Genomic DNA, 17,594 nt, shown 5'->3' on the forward strand with positions numbered 1-17,594 from the left:
GACATATTATAGGAGAAATGCAACAAAACCCTGAGGAAGCAGGGTATTAAAAGTGAAACATTTAGGGGAAAATGGTTATTAATAATATAATAATAATATACTGGCCTTTTAGCTATTTTTACTAGACTTCAACAATGGCAGCCGACAAGATTATTAGATGTCTCTGCAAACAATTGCTTGGCTAACATAACAACCCCTTGGGCCAGAGGTCCTCAATGTTTTACAACGGGCAGGCTCAGGTAATGAAGTTTGGCCCTAAGGCTGGCCACAAGCGTTCCCTCTAAGCTGCCTGGCATGAGCAGGTGCGCTCATACCGTGCTACCAGGTGCACTTGCACGGCCATGCACACCACTCAGCTTAGAGGGAACTCTGCTGGCCACTATTGCAATCCAGCTGCTTCCTTTGCCATTTGTTTCCTGCTGCCTGCCACTGAATATCACTCTGGCCAATGTTTCCAAAACCTGGTGGGCACTCTCGCACCCTCCTCCTGTTAGCCAATTGCCATGGGAGGGTTCAGTGGCAATAAAAAACTGTAGCTGTAATAGAGCAGTGCAGACTCTCCAGGAGGCTTCCATACTAGTGAGCTGCTGGCTGTGCGCCTCCAATTCTACCTCCTACCTCTGAATGCTGCCACCTGCCGCCACTTCCACTTGCTGGTGATTGCCACTGGGGGCTGGATCAAACCTTTGTGGGACGGATGTGTCCTATGGACCATAGGTTGACAACCCTGCCCTAGATAAAATCTTGTGGGAATGTTTTTGGACAATTATTGAAGTAAGCTAATCTGTGAATTCAGTATGTTGTATGTTTTCTGCCGTAACGTATACAAAAAATCTCCAAGAGAAAAGAAAATAAAGACTAGACTATATGTGTTGTATGCTAAAACCGCATTTGCATCTCTTTAGATCAGGGGTGGGCAGTTATTTTGGCTGGTGGGCCACTTGTGTTTTGGTTAGCTGTCAAGGGTCACACATGTTAAATCTTTCAGAAGAAATCATTTTAACAAATTATAGATTAAAAATATTAAAAATAAAGCATTTACTATTAACATATTTTATTCCAAAAATATTTTTTTCCTGATTTATGTTTTTTTGAGTAGTGTATATAGAGGTAATTGCATAATAGCTCAATAGCACGATGAACAACCACTTGTAGGCAACCGAGTGGCTGGAAGGCATCTAGGAGCTAGAGCTGGAGGCCTGTGAGCTGGGCCAGGAGCCCCCTGGCTGCAGCTTCCCTGATGCCTGGCTGGGCATGAGGTGCCTGGCATGCATGTCCATGGCCACTGCAGCTTCCCCACACTACTTGCTGCTCAAAACACAGCAGGGGCAGGGGGAGGAGGACCTGCTGGAGGTGGGGGTAACCAAGCAGTACCCAAGCAGGAGCAGCTCTGCTGGGAAGCTGTGCATGCTGGCCAGGGCTGGGGTAGGGTAATGTGTGCGGGATGGGCAGATGTGGGAGTGCAGTGTGGGCTGCCCTGGGCAGGAGTCTGTAGGGCTTGGCCCAATGCAGAGCATGGTGGGGGCTGCCATGGGCCATATGCAATCAATTGGTGGGCTGATTTTGGCCTGTGGCCCATATTTTTCCCATCCCTGCTTTAGATGTGTTTATCTGTCCTCAAACAAATTCTATATCAGATAGGTTTTTGAAGCAGTTGAGATGAATATTATGGGGAGAAATGGTGAACAAACCAGCATTTATGAGCTCTGCTAACTGCAGTAAGAGCCCTTATTGAAACAAGCAGACACAGAAGCTTCCAAACTCAGACATAAACAGGAACAAACAGTACTATTTCAAGATGTTGTTTTCACTGCATTTTTCATTAACTACTAAATGCCACTGCTAATGTTTATCCTGCCGGATATTTATTAATTCATAAATGACCTGTTTGAATAAAGGGTCTGTGTATGCAGTTCCTCACCCCCTTAACAAATTAACTTATTCTCTTTTTTCTTGTATTTTTTTGTTTACAGATAATGGGGAATTCATATGCAGGGCAACTGAAATCTGCCCGCTTTGAAGAAGCTCTTCACAACTCTATAGAAGCCTCTCTGAGATGTAGCAGTGTTGTCCCACGGCCAGTCTTCTCACAGCTCTACCTGGACCCTGATCAGCCTCCTTTCTTGCCAGAAGGTAACCATGCAAGTATGGCACGTTTCAGTTGTTGTCTTTTTGCTAAAGAATATATTATAGCTCAACTAATTTTTGGACATAAAATCCATATTTAATTTATATGCCTCTTGGAAGGGAGTTGTGGTATTTGTCTGCCATTGCTCTGACCTGAACTAATACAAGGGTGGTTCTGTTTTATATTTTTGCTCAGATGTAAAACCAAAGGTGGAAGAACTGGACAAAGAGTTGGTGCATCGTTACTCACAGAATGGAACCCTGGATTTTTCTAATAACCAAACTGTTAATGAAATGGAAGATGAAGAGGAAGATGAAGACATGTCAGATTCAAGTAGTCCACCAATCCCGTATTCACAAAAACCTGCCCCAGAAGGGTCTTGCACTACTGATGGTTGGTTTCCATCCCTGTACCTAAAATGAATTGAATGAATTCTCAGTATCATGTTTAGTCTTCAGAGTAACAATGAAAACTGATTGAATTACCATATTGAATATTGATAGTATCTTGTTCCCATGAGAGCTATTAATAAAAGATCCAGTTTTCCAACTTTTGCTCATATTGGGAAGTACTTATTCACATGAGTGGTCTTGTTCAAGAGTCTAGAAAGGTGACCACACTTTTTGGCTTTTGACTAAAATGTTGCCTTTCAGATTTAGGCCAGAAGATACTTTATTTTGCATTCCAAACCCAATTTAACTGAATAGTTTTTCAAACATTACAACTATTTTTAAAGGCCAGCTTGAGTAGGGCTAATTGCACAGGGATGACTTCCCAACGTAAGTAAGAATATGGAACAGTTGGCCCCAAACACTTACATGAATTCATAAAATTCAAAGTAACTCTAACATACAGAAATAAAAATTTGTTTGTTCTTTATTTCAACTTTTCTTTTCTTGATTTTTTTTTTAATGTAAATCTGGAATTATCATTCCTAATCTTTGATGAACTGTAAACCTTCTAAAAATTCAATTAAAAAACTTTGGGAAGCAATTGAATAAAGGGAGGAGGGTTATATTACAGAGGAAAAAAGAGAATTGTTGTTTGGGAACATTGATTGAGGCTCATTATGGCCCATTATTAGCTCCTTAAAGATGATTGCAGCCCATTGCATATGCTCACAAAAGTAGTGGGATTGAGTTCAAAGGAATTATGTGGATAATTGTCAGTTCAGTACTGTAACAGGTTCACAGCCAATCCATAAATGATTGTTAAACATAAACTTTGCCAATATAAACTGTTTTAAATGTAAGCTGTAAAGCAAGAGTTTGACACCGTGAGGATAGAAGGCAGGGTAGATTTGCAATTTGTAGACTTAGATATAGATATAAGCTTTTGTGAACGGGATCTCACTTCATCAGATGCTGTGAGACCATGTGCACAGAGCAGTGTATAGAATGGAGAAAGTGATTTCAATATAAAAGGTAGGAAGAGACTGTGTTAGGGAAACAGCTGTTAGAATGAGCATTAAACTGTTGGCTCACATTATGAGTATAGCCTACAGATCTATAAATCCCTAAAAGAAAATATTAATAATAGCTCTTATATGGCATTTCTGTTTTAATAATTGACTTTAACATCAGATTTCTGCTAGGTTGTTGGCCTCTTTTGCAGTGATTGCCATTAAAAAGTCAATATTTACCAACAAGTACTTTGCATATGTAGACAATATTGCCAGCATGTATTCCCCATTGTGCCCTAACATTTCCATGGTAATTGGTGGTAAATATTGATTTTTGCTTTTGCCCCTCTCGGTCTGGGTTAGATGGGCATTTTTGTCCTTTAGAATATTAGAAACCTATTATCAAATTGTAAGAAGGGAAGGGAGCAGCTGTCTCTTAGAAACTAGGGAAGGTTGTTGGGAGTCTGTTATGTTGTTTTAATATTTTCTTCTGTTTTCTGAGTTTGTTTTTGTTTTTTTAGAACTACTTAGGGATAGATCTTAATACAGGAATTACATGGACACTGACTTACTGGTTGATGTTCTCATAATAAGGATAGGTAGCTGTGTTAGTCTGAAGTCAGGCAGAAGGCAAGGTAGATTTGATCCTTATGAACTAACTGAATCAGATGCATAAGCATTCATAAGCAGCTTACTTCATTGGATGCTATCACTGCTTGTAAAAGCTTATGCAGTTCTAATTTAGTTGCTCTATAAGGTGAAAAACAAGTAGATTGAAACCTGTTGTCTATGTTAATTCACTTGGATCTGTAGCAATATAAATACCATTTACCATATCTATGGATCTTGGCAGGAATAGATATAGTAGCTTTGTTCTTCTTTCTAAGAGAACTTAGTGGAGCCTACTCATAAGGTTTACTCACTGGGGTTCTTACCAAGTCTTAGTCTTTTAGCTTCCAATTCAGTATGGAGATGTGAAACTGTGGTGAAATATCATCAATGTGGTTCTGGAACTTAGTTCTGTGCTCCAGTATCATTGAAGTGCTTGTTTCTATTACTTAGTAATTGGCCAAGGTTAGGACTTGAATGAGAACTAATTGGTAGAAGTTCATTTAAAGACATAAAATGATACTGGCAAGCTGTTATAAACAGGCAAAAGAGATCATGGAAGTGAGTTTGCCTCTCCCTCCCAGATATGTAATGTACGAGCCTTTTAATTACTAAATTGCTTAATGTAGGCAATCTGTTGGATCTAGATCTGGCCCAAATACTAAATGAATACATTGCCTTAGTTTCCAGTCAGGATGATGATGTTGACCATGGGAATAAAGGCAGGATGACTAATGGGAATAAACACTTAAAAAAAAAATTACTACATCGGAGGTATAAACAAAACTTTAAAAACTTTATGCACTCAAATTGATGACATCAGACAATCTCCATCTCCTATTGCTGAAGAAACTAGCACCTGAAATTGCAAGTTCAGCGGCAAGGATTATGATGAATATGTCCAATCAGATGCGGTACCTTCTGATTGGGGAAGAGTAAGTATAATATCTATACTTAAGAAAGGGGAAGCAGTCATCCAGGCAACTACATGGCTGATACTATACAAGATTTTAGAAGCAAATTTGGAAGGAGAAATGTGGAGAAAAACACAAAAAGGCAACACAGGTGTAGCAAAAGTAGATGCTGCCAAACTAACTTGTTATTTTCCTTGTCTAGAAAATCAGTTCACTAAAGGATATTGGGTTGATCTAATCTAGAATGTATATGGAAATGTATCAGGGACTGTAGATTTTAGTGCAAAAACTGTAATGTAGCTAAAGGAACTACCTAAAAAGAGAACAATAGGTTAAGCAGAAAAAAGAATAATTGTGCTGGAGGGATGTTGCTAATGGAGTTTCTCAATAATGAGTTCTTCAGTAAAGAAACTAATCTTATCTGGAATCTGGAATTTAATATTTTAACTAAGGCCATTGGCACAAAAATAGGGGTTTGCTAATGAAATTAAATTATTTGGATTTTGAATTTAGTGAAATTTTGGAATGATACAAAGTTGGGAGTTACCAGTAAAGAAAATGATCTGAATATCCTGTTGGAAGAAGAGGATGACTTTTGAGGACAGGAGTTATAGCAGTTTAATAGTACAGCATGCAGGACCACATATATGGTAACTAATAAGAATTTCTGCTGGAAGGTGGAGTCTTATGAGTTGGAAAGGGCATAGCAGCAGAGAGACCTAGTGTATTAGTCAATCAGTGAACCATCAAAGAGATATGATCTCAAAAAAGGTAAATATCATTCTGAGTTGTGTCAAATTAGGTGTTTACAAGCAAGATAGGAGAGTATTAATTCCATTGTACCGTGAACTGGCAATATCTAATCTAAATGCTGCGTGCAGCTCTGATTACTCATGGTCAGGAAAGATGAATTCAAAGTTGAATAGGTACAGAGAAAGCCTAGTTGACTGATAAGGGTAATAGAGAGCCTATCTTATCAGAGCATATAGGTATTGCCTACCAAAACAAAGAGGGGGTGTGAAAGGGGGAGGGCTACCTTAAGGAGGGAGAAGTTATTTAGGCTAAAGGACAGTGTTGGCACACGAATCCCTAAAAAAAAAGATTATATCACCGTATTGTCACATTGGAGTAGATTTAGCGACTGGGGAGTTCCCTTCAAGTCCTGTGTCCAGTGTTGCTGTGTTCTTATTATCCCTGATGATTTCTTGTTGTCCAGACAGCAACAGTTGTCAAGAGTGATCCTTTCCATCTTTCCTGGTTTAGATCTTTCCTTTTATCTATAAATTATAACATTGTGACCTTCAGTGTGGATTACACAAATGTATCTGGGGCTATACTTGAAGGCATCAGAAATTCAAGTAGTGCAGGTAGGTGTCTAGATACCACAGAACTGAGTACAATAGAAACATCTGTGGTATGCCTGCACATTGAACATAACAGATTTCACACATGGATCTGTGGTATTTTTTCCATTTGTTCTAGTTTCAGGTTCACTTTGTGTGCATGTGGGGGGGTGTATGGGTGTGTATGTGTGTTTCTGTATGTTTGTTTTAACCTACAAACCATTTCAGATTTTGGGTTCTTGTTACCTCTGAAGAAACTGCCTGCATCCCATTTTAATTATAAAACTGAGGGGCTGGAGATGACAAATTCTTAGATATGAATGTCTAAGGGAAGTGGAGAGAAGCATAGTCTCAATGGAGGGTTCTTGATTCTTGGACTCGCTTTACTCTGGTCTGACTGAACTCAAATGTAATGATTTTGGGGTTGCAAAGGTTACCAGGTTTTTCTTTGTTGTGCTGATTAAAATGGGGATGGTTTCTATAGTTGGACTGTTAGAAAAGGAGCGAGAAGAAGTTTAAAGACATTTTGTCAATATAGTTTTAGTTTGTGTGTAATATATGTATTTGTGCTGTAAGTGGATGGGTTTGCAAACAGGCTCATTCTGAAGGCCGTATCTTAATAAAAGATTGAATTGGTGGCACCTACCTATCCTCCCATGTATGATCAAACAGAGCACCCAACCTTGTATTTTCCATTGCATGACATCCCTGGAGTAACTAACAGCAGTTGCTTATATAGGTAAGTAATATTGAGAAAATATTTAAAAAATATTAAACCAATTAAAAGTTTAAGTCAGTGGAGACTGCTCAGGTGCTTCAGTCGAGCAGAATTCCTGGTGTGAGAAGCAGGCAAGGGGCTGTGCTATTTTCTGTGCTCAGCTCCTGGTGCCAGACAGCTGAGCAGAAGGAGCAGTGAAGCAAAACTCTTGCCTGATTTTCAGACTGGAACTCTGGAATGAAAAGTAGTCAGGGAGCAGCTGGTGACTGTTCCTCCCCACCTCCTGATTCATGGGAGGGGCAGAAGCAGCTGCCACCCAAGCGTTCTGTAGATCAGGGTGGCCCTGGTCTCCAGAAGGCACAGGAGCCTTTCCCTTGGTTCCACTCCTCCTGGTCCCCAGAAACTTGCCCAAGAGTGATTTCTACCTTGTTGTAGTTGAGTTAATTTTGTCCAGGAGCATCCATTTTTGCTTTGGGAAGAAAAGCTTGAATGTTTGCGTACTTTTGGTTTCTACCAAGAGCATGGTGATTTTCCTGGTAGAAACTAAAAAACTGTACATGGACTTAGTTTATATTGATCAATCATGAAGAAAAAGCTCATCTGTCATAAGTACCATTTTTGATTGGCCACCCTTCATTAGTTGACATTAGTGGTGGACTTTTCTTTTTGTTGATTGGCCAACAGGTTTATGCACATTTGGGTAAGCACATGTGCAGTTAGCCTACATAATAATTTTGTGTGCAAAAATAAAGCATTTTAGTAGTAAGTGTAATTTATTTTCTTCTGCAGAAGTGTCAGCTCTAAGTTAACTTTTAATAATCAGTTTTTAAACATATATAGAAGTAAAGTTGCAAAAAGTATTGATGGCTCTTTGCATAGTGACATCAAATGTTCAAGATGATATAGTAAACCATTTTTAATTTTTGTTTGCCATAGCTTTCAAGCAAGCCTTTTCTAATTTGTGGAGTAGCATTGTAGGCAAGGTGTATGAAACTCAAAACAGTGAATTCTCAGTTTACCTGAGAGCTGAAAGGAGGCTAAACACATTTCAGAGGCAATTAGGTAAGCAGGTATTTAGCACCTGATCAGTTGCTGTGAAGTTACAGTAGCAGCAACAGCAAGCTGCAATTCACATGCAAGTTGTGGAAGCTAATTTCTTATGCAAATACCTATTTTACTGGAGTACAAAAAGATGCATGTACCCCATGCTGAGGTTGCTGTTTATTAGTGTTAAGGAAGGGGGGAAAATAATCATTGTTTTCAAAAGATTTCAGTACTTTTGTATTTCCACAGCTGTACAGACAAAACACTTTATTTGGCCAAACACATCTGCTTTCATTGAACTTGAGAGATGATTGGAGAATGCAAATCACTTGTAGGAAGAAAAAAATTTTGATTTTTTTTTTCCAAAGAAATACAGATAGTGTCTGCCAGAGCCATTTATTCATCCTCTTTTCCATTGCTCTTAGCATTTCGCAAATTGTTATTTAGGATTTTTAAAACCAGCTAAGCAGTATTCTTTCTCATTTATGTTTTGTAAACATTTAATACAGCATAATTTTTGGGGAAAGAGCAGGTGACAGTTCAGAAGTTTTTTCATGTACAAACTCCCATGTTAATTAAAATGGAATATAGAAAATATGTGCACAGATTATACATGCTGAGATAGAAGTCAGACTTTGAAAATGTCTTAGGGTACCGACAGACATAACAATAGTATTAGTGTAGACAATACTCTGATACAAGCTGTTATGATACAACTGTTATGTCAGCATGATTCTGTAGGATACAAATATAGCAAAACTGCTCCTCCTTTAACCCTGCTAAATTCAGGGGTAAAGGTAAGATAGTTTAGTTAACTTGTATTGCTCTAGGATCCTATAAATAGAAGTTAGATTGTATCAGCTGCTGTATGCTTCTGAGCAACATATTCTCCCTTTTAAAGTGACTACTGTATTTACTTGAATACCCCGCCAATAATTAGATTCTATATATGGAAAATTTATAAATGTGTTATAGTTTTCCAAGTATGGAATCTAATTATTGGAAGTTTTTCTTGAATTTGTCCATCTCCCATTGCTACAGCACAGAAAATAAATGTGGGGGGTCAGGAAGCCCCTGGCCCCTTTATCCCCCTCCTCCCCATCACCCTGCAGTCCCTCCCTTCCCTTCATCCTTACTGTCAGACCCTGCTCTCCCTGAGCACATCAAAGTGAGGGGTAAATTTGAAAGCACTGATCTTGAAATAAATGTAAGTTACCATTTAGGCAAATTACTATAGGTACCCATCGCTTTAATTCATACAGAATGGATACATTTGACCTTTTTTGAAACTGCTGCAAGTTTTAGCATAGATACGCCAAAAACACACTTTTAAGTAGCACTTTTATACCTACTTATTTACAGTAAAAATGATGCATGATACTAATCCAAAGCCAAAAGGCTTATGATTTACCATACAGTACATTGGGTTGGGCCCCAGCAGAGTCAGAAGCATTTCAAGCCATGGTGACCCCATAGCTCAGCACTGCTCAGTGTGTGTGTGTACTCCAGAATACTCCATCCCCCCCCACAAAACAAAGGATCCATGTACTAAGTAGCCACCCCCACCACATGACTGAAACTGGGTGTTTTTGTTATGAGTCCTAGGATTTTCCAAAAATATATATGCAGATGAAGAATAGGGCAACCTGGTTTGGCTGTACCTCATGGAGTATTGGGCCACACTAATATGAAACAGGCTGAGAGATGGGGTCAGAGAGGGATACTGGGTGAACTGCTTGGGGCCCTGTTTGTTGGTGTTTGCCAGACATTTAAGGCTGGTGAAGAAATAGGAATAATTGGAAATGGGAAACTAAGGTACAGCTCAGCTGTGGGAGTGAAGAGGATGTATTCAATGTAGTAGCCCACCATGACTTGAAAAAGAGTCAGTGCTTAAGCGGAGATTAAGCTCAATGGGCACTATTATGCAATTTATTCAGATGGGCTGCACTGTGGTAGGTTCCTATTCTTGTGGTAGGTTCCCCATCAGTATATTCGTCCCATGTAAGCTATGTGTTTTATTTTCATGCTCAGTATTGGCTGGATTTAATCAGCTTTATACTTGGTTTCCATTACCAATTACTTTTGACAGTAGTTTAATAATAGACATTGCATTTAATGAGGTTTTCTTGTATGCAATTACAAGACAAAGGTCTTATTTCACCTCATCTTCCTTTAGTGATGTTTAAATGGATATACCTGTAGCTGATATTTACTTATCAACACAACATCATACTAAAAAGCAGTATGACCCTTGTATGTGATCTTCTGGTTTAGTTTTAAATAGTAGTTGGAACTTAGGAAAGTAGTTGGAAAATAGGCAAGATTCTGTCCTTGCTACAACCAGTTGCTGCCAGTTCAAGCCTTGTCCTTTACTGGGCTAAAGGTGAGTTAAGGGTGTATTTTTTGATTCAGTTCTATTTTTCCAGGATTTTATTCTTTAATTCTTGTTCAGATCTTATGTTCATATCTCCTTTTTTTTGTGTGTTGTGGACCCTTTTATTTTAGTAGCACCAACAAACCCCCCCCCCCCCAGGAAAACTGTTAAGAGAACAGTTAATAGTTAAGTAGCAGACATATTGGGACAAATCCTTAAGTATGGTTTGCAGTTTATCATGTTACTTATGATTTGAATATCTAAGCAGAAAGGAATAGCTGCTTCCCAGCTACTGTTTTCTTGTGTAACTACTAAAAGTCATATTTACATAGTTAGATGTATTATGATAGTGCATGTGTGGCATTTATACAGTACAGTTGTCTTTATCTAGATAGCAAGAAACATGGAATTTATTCAGATAAACCATCTTGCCTAATAGGATGGTATCAGGCTAGGATGTTATCTGTGATATCAGGCTTGTTTCAGTGTGGATTATTAAAACACCATGTTCTTGCACTCAAAAACTTGTCTTAACTCTATTGCAACCATGCAGTTTGTCCAGTAAAATATATCAGCCTAAGTAATCCTTGCCTCATGAAACATTAGTGTGTGTTCAAAATACTACTGCCAGAATGTTGTGACCAGTTTTTCACTACTCCTTGCACCTGCAGAGGCTCCTACTAGTGCTTAAGATGTCCGATTCGATCCTTCTATCATCAAAACTACTGGTGTGGCTTTATTCTATATACAGCAGGGGCAGGCAATTATTTTGGGTGGAGGGCCACTTACTGAGTTTTGGGAAGCCATCGAGGGCCACATGAGAGAGAGCCAGGGGCAGATAAATATTAATTTTCTAAATTTCTGAGGGGCCCCGTGGGCTGGATAGAATGGCCTGGCGAGCCGCATTTTTCCCACCCCTGATATACAGTTTGAAATGGCATGCTGCCATGGTTTCAGTGCAAGTTGGTGGGTCACTTACAGTTGTGTCTGAAATTTTCAACTTCTTTGGACCTCACTTCACTTGAATTGGTGTTTGGAACATGAGGAGCTGTTGTGCTTATGACGTTACAGCTTCCAACATGATTTTCTGCTATTTACTCATTGTAGAGATAAGTCATATTGAAACAGTGCTGAAAATTATTTTGACAACCAAAACCTTGGCTATCTTAGATTCCCTGTAATATATGAAAAAATGAATAAAGTGAAGACCTAAACAGTCTGCATTACTTGAAAGTGTAAAGTAAGCAAATTTTTAATTCCTAAAAATACCTTTAACTAAGAGATAACAACTAAGCAAATTTTGTTTAAAAAGCATAAGAGAAAAGCACAGACTCTCCTGAATAACTAAGCTAAAAAAGTGTGTTTTAAGTCTTTCCCTTAATAAGAAATTTATACAGCCAAATTATAAATTTCAATAAATGGAGCATATCAGATATGCACCAGCATAAAATATAGTAATATAAACCGAATCCATACCTAGATGGAATATATATGGAAAATAAAAGATGAAAAAATACCCAAACTTTTTTTTGAATAATGTATTATTGAAACCTTTCTCATCTGGGTGTTCTTCACTAAAAGTATATGTTAAGGTGAAGTTTCAAAACTGATTTTGAAGCATTTTTTATTACACTGGATTTATGCCTACCTCTTTTCTTATAGTTAATATATTTTGTTTAGTACCAATAATGTGGTTAACATGGTACAAGACACCAAGATAGAGAATCTCATTTGAAAACTTTGCAATATAAAGACTGAGATGTAGAAAATTATTGGTAATAAATTAAGGGCTCTGTTGTTATGAATTCTCAATATCTTTAAATGTGGGTTGAAATGATATACGTTGTATAGGGGGAAAGGAAATACTAAATCAGTTTCACTTACTATGGGGCTTTCTTGTAATTTTGAGTGTGTTACAACTTCTTCTGAGTTGTGCTATTAAAACTGGGCATGAACAGTGAAATGTTATCTATTTTTTAGCCATGTGATTTCTTCATAGTTTTGTTAATCTTCATTTTGAAGCATTTCAGGTGCCCTGCCAAATAATAGTTATTTATATTCTCTCGGCTAGCAGATCTGAACCCCTTGTTGTGGGCCTCATCCCAGTTCTTTGGAGGCCTGTATGAATCTTTCTGTTGACTTAAATTAGACCTCAAATAAGTAGGATAATGAAACATGTACAGAATTTACTTATTTTCTTAAATGCCTATTTTTTAAAAAGTAGATATAATCTCAAAACAGTAAGTATTTTCCTTAATTATTTTGCATAATGAACACAAACCTTATAAAGTTTCATCATGTGTCTTTCCTTTTTAGGTTTTTGTCAAGCAGGCAAGGATTTGCGGTTAGTATCCCTGTGTATGGAACAAATTGATATACCAGCAGGCTTCCTGTTGGTAGGAGCCAAGTCTCCAAATCTTCCTGAGCACATTCTAGTGTGTGCTGTTGACAAGCGGTTTTTGCCAGATGATCATGGAAAAAATGCACTTTTAGGTAAATGGCTTTTATTACTCCTTTTGTAACAAAAATGTATAATTTAAAGTTTGGCTCAACATTATACTACATCAGTTTGGCAAATGAATTTGGACTAATGGTGCATTGAAGAAAGTCAGTATTTCTTGCATTAAATCTACAGCTCAGCTTTAAAAGCCCTTTTAAAATAAGACCTGGTCCTGCAATTTATTGCATCTGAAGTGAATGGGGCTCAGCATGTTAAGTAAGCTTTCGGGCCCTAAATGTGAAGCATAATATGTTTTTAATTCTAAAGCTGCTTGTGCTATATATTTATTGAATGACTGAGAAGTATCCATATGCCACTAATCTTCAGTGTCTAAATAATTTATACGTGGAGCCACCCTTAGGGGTAGGCAACATGAGACACATGAGCAGCCCACGCTCACAGCAGCGATCTTTACCCCAGCCAGTCGCCTCCCCAAGCAGGAGGAGCAGTGTCCAGCTCAGCCTGCCCCCTACCTCCAGCTGGGCTGGACACTGCTCCTCCTGCTTGGGGAGGTGACTGGCTGGCTGTTTCTGCCCTCCTGCCTGTCCAGCATACCATGCCACTCCGCCTCCCTGCCAGACTCTGCCCTGTACCCCTCCCTGCCTGCTTCTGCCTACAGCAGTGCTGCTGACTTGGGGAGGGGCACCAGGGGCAGGGGCAGGGCCACCAAAATACAAGGTCCCCCAGGGCACCATTTCCTTAAGGCCAGCTCTGTTTCTATGTTCTAAGACAGGGGTATCAAACTCGCCTTGTGATCCTGCTGTGCTCTGCATGGGATTCAGACAGTGGAACTCATTGTAATTGGATCTGGAGTGGGGCATAAGGAAACTGCCATTGCAATGGTGGATCCAAACCAGGGCACAAAAAAAAAATTTGTTGTGATGGCACCAGTTTCACATGGTGACTGCACCTCTGGCCCCAGACTGTCCATGAAGTGGCAGCTGTAGCCCCAGACTGACCATGAAGCAGCTCTGGCTCTGGACCGGAGCATGCAGTGACAGTTCTGGCTCCACCCCAGAGCATGCGGCAGCATCTCCAGACCCCATGCCGGACCCAGAGCTGCTGTTGCTGCTTGCATCTTGCTGCAGTAGCAGCTCCAACTCTGGCTTGACTCGGGGCATGTGGTGGAGTTTGGCAGCCTGGGAAGTAGGACCATGGCAGTGGCAACTGGTGGAGCGTCTGGAATATGTCCCTGGCTGAATCAGCCCTTGTTCACCCTCTCGTCACCAATTATCATTCTGCAGCAGGCTCTTCTCCCTTGGCCACACTGGTAGTCTAGCAGGCCAGATAAAGCTACTCCGTGGGCAAACCTGCCTGTGGGCTCTGTTTGACACCTCTGCTCTAAAGGTGAAATTCTGTCCTTGGAATCTACTATGCATTCTTTTTTTTCAGTAGAGGCTCTGGGTGTGCTTGAGAAGGCATTTCTGCCCTCAAAACTCTGAATAAGTAAAATAATTTATTTGATAACTTTCTGTATAAGCAGTGCCCTGTAAAGTTAAACTGATATATTAATGTTTCTTAGTAATTGGAGACAATCATCTGTGCACCTGGATTTCTTACTTTGCCTCATGGTTGGTGTGTAAACAAACCAGTAAAAGTAATTTAAGGCTTTTTTTTTTGGCATCCTCAGTGTCTGTCTTGGATCCTCTCCTTTCTGTCTCTAGTTACTGTGCTGCCTGGAATGCATTCAGGTACACTTTGTAACAGACAAGAAATGTCAATAAAGCCTAAGCACCTTTATTTAGATACACAGCTAAAATTCTGGTTTGGTCCATCAATAATCTGATGTAAATCTTGCGCTCGGCTCTGTTTTTTCCTTGACAGCTGTCATATTGTTCCCCATTCAAAACGCTGTTGCAAAGACTGCCCGCTTAGCTTACTGTTCCAGCTACGTTACTTTCCTTTCCCTCCCCCTCCTCCTGTTGTTTCATTCCTCTGATGATCTTCGGTTCTCCCTTTTTAACTACCTTAATATAAACTGTCTTCCCTTGTAAAGCCCTTCAAAACTTAGCCTTAATCTGCCTCTCATCTCTTAGTTAGTGGTGAGTCCAACAAATTCCATTTTTGCTCTGGTAATGATCTAAATATTCAAATAGCTGGAAGACTAGATAAATTATAGCCAGGAGGTTTTTTTTTTTAAAGAACTATTTTTAGGGTCTTATGAACCACTGATGTCTGGGGGTTTTTTTTAAGGTATCATAGAATTCTTAGAAAGTTTCAAAGGACCAGAGAAAATTTTAATATGTCATTGTTTAACAATTGCAAATTTGGTTGATGAAGGTGACTGCTGATGTAGATTTCTGAAAGATATTGACAATAGAGAGCTATGACATTCTGATTTTAAGAAATATCATTTTATAATAGTAGCACATTATTAAATGGGTATAAACCTAGCTCCCTCATAGATATCAAAAAGGGTAATCAAAGAAGATGTTCCTAATGGGATCCTACTTAGGCTCTGTGTTGTTTCAAAACCGTAAATGGTTATCTGGATAAAGATATATAAAATCCCTGCTGATAAATTTTGCCAATGACTCAAACATTGTTGGACTGGCAGATGTTAAGAAAATGTCAAAATGATCTGGATTCCTTCAGACAACATATGCTTTACATGGAGAAAAGGAATTTCATACATTTAGGAACAAGCCACTAGCTTTCTCTGTCCCTTCCTTCAGGGATAATATACCTTCTGTTCTTGTGTACAGTTCCCACTGACATTGGTGGGATTCTACTGTGGATTATATAGCTCGAAAATGCAGCCCTTTCCCATAGATTCTAATTCCATGTAATTTCAGCCCTCTCCATTAAATTGTTTTGACAACTTTGCAGTAAGGTGGTTCTGTGTCTGGTTTTTGTCTGTATTCCTAATTCTGTTGTTTGCAACATTTTTTTTAGATTTTAAAAGCTTTTAATTTCAATCTCAGTAGAACCTAAACATTTCGTATAAAGTATTAGGGTCTTTTCAGGGCCTTAAGGGGGAAAGTCTTGTTTCTTTCATCAGCAAACCCCATTGGACAGAGCGTTGCTTACCCCTCTGCTCTCACTTGGCAAGTTTCTACAAGATAGCCAAAGGCAGTCATAGAGAATATAGTTGATATTTATGCTCTCTTAAGCAGCACTAACTTCCCATAGAATACTTGGCATCAGCCACAGTCATAGGAAAGAAAGCAGGTCCATTTGATACATGTGTTGAGGATCAGGAAGAAAGTTAGTGACATGGATGGGATTTGAGTATCTTTGTGTTACCAATTTCCCAGTCTTCATAGGCCTCCATTGTACGTTCTTTTTCTCTGAAGGTCTCCTGTGTGCAGTTTGCAGTGCAGAACACTGGGGTAGCATTTGACCCTAGATTAGTAATAGCTGGAGGGAGATGGCATTCTCAGACAAATCAGGCATGCCAAAAGTCTGTCTTCATTGATTGTCCATCTTCCAGCCATTTGTGTGCTAAGTGAGAGGTCTACAGTGGATGGATATATGGATGGGGATAGGTAATCAGTAGAAACAAAATATACAGGCAAGGCTAAAACAGCCTAATTTCCTGTCCATGTCATACATCATTTTATGTATGTATTTATTTATTTACTTATTTATTTCTGTTGTTATTCTCTTCTGTGAGCATATCTTTTCCCATCTTTTTTGTAGGGTTTTCTGGAAATTGTATAGGCTGTGGAGAAAGAGGATTCCGGTACTTCACAGAATTTTCCAACCACATAAATCTGAAACTAACCACTCAGCCAAAGAAGCAGAAGCACTTAAAGTACTACCTAGTAAGAAGCTCCCAAGGTGTACTGTCAAAGGGACCCCTTATTTGTTGGAAAGGTAAAGAGTCATCCATTTTCTCGCAAGATGCTTAGGATTTTAGATAATATTGAGCATTGGGTTTTTAAGGCATTAAAAATTTAGCAGGTGAAATTTCGGCGTGATTGAAAACAGTGGGAAGATTCCCATTGACTGCAGTGGAGTCAGTATGTCACCCAGGGATTTATCAGCCCTTAAATCTTGTGAGACTTTCCAGATAAATTGCAGTCCTATAACATTATGCCATCATACATAGGAAGACAGCCCTACTGCACTGCTGACCCATATTTAAGATTATAGTGCCATTGTATCAGTTGCAGCTATGACTATTCTCAGTCAAAAGTATACATTAATTAATTATGCGCTGAAATTTTGTTTAGCAGAAACCAACCATAAATGATATTTTATGAAACTTTGAAGGAAAAAAATCTGTTTATTTGTTTTTAATTTTCGGAATGAGGAAAAAACCGTGCAGCCCCCCTCCCTCCCCACAGCCTCCCCCTACTTGCCAGTTGTTCTTGGGACCCCCTTCCCAGCCCTGGCAGCTGCCGCCACCGTGACCCGCCCTTTACCTCCTCCCACCCCATTTCCTTCCCTGTAGGCTGTTCTGGGGGGTGTTGGGGATGGGCAGCATTGGGGCACTGCCACCATGATCCCCCCCCTTCACCCTCAGGCAGGGAGGCGTGGGGAAGCCCTGCTGCTCAGGCAGCTGGGGCGTGTTTGCCACCGCCACAAACATCTCTGGCAGCAACTCAAACTTGGGC

At 39.5% G+C, this 17,594-nt stretch overlaps 1 protein-coding gene across 1 annotated transcript in view; it reads left to right on the forward strand.

Annotated features, from left to right (window-relative positions):
- The window catches only part of GREB1L (GREB1 like retinoic acid receptor coactivator), a 209,169-nt gene that overhangs the window by 111,112 nt on the left and 80,463 nt on the right, over positions 1 to 17,594 (forward strand). The window contains 4 exon segments of the mRNA XM_006027932.3: positions 1,974 to 2,133; positions 2,324 to 2,521; positions 12,849 to 13,025; positions 16,675 to 16,851. Of these exon segments, the coding sequence (XP_006027994.1) occupies positions 1,977 to 2,133; positions 2,324 to 2,521; positions 12,849 to 13,025; positions 16,675 to 16,851 (709 nt within the window). The 5' untranslated portion in view covers positions 1,974 to 1,976.

The sequence above is a fragment of the Alligator sinensis genome, unplaced genomic scaffold, assembly GCF_000455745.1.
Source record: "Alligator sinensis unplaced genomic scaffold, ASM45574v1 scaffold677_1, whole genome shotgun sequence".
Classification (NCBI taxonomy): Eukaryota; Metazoa; Chordata; order Crocodylia; family Alligatoridae; genus Alligator; species Alligator sinensis.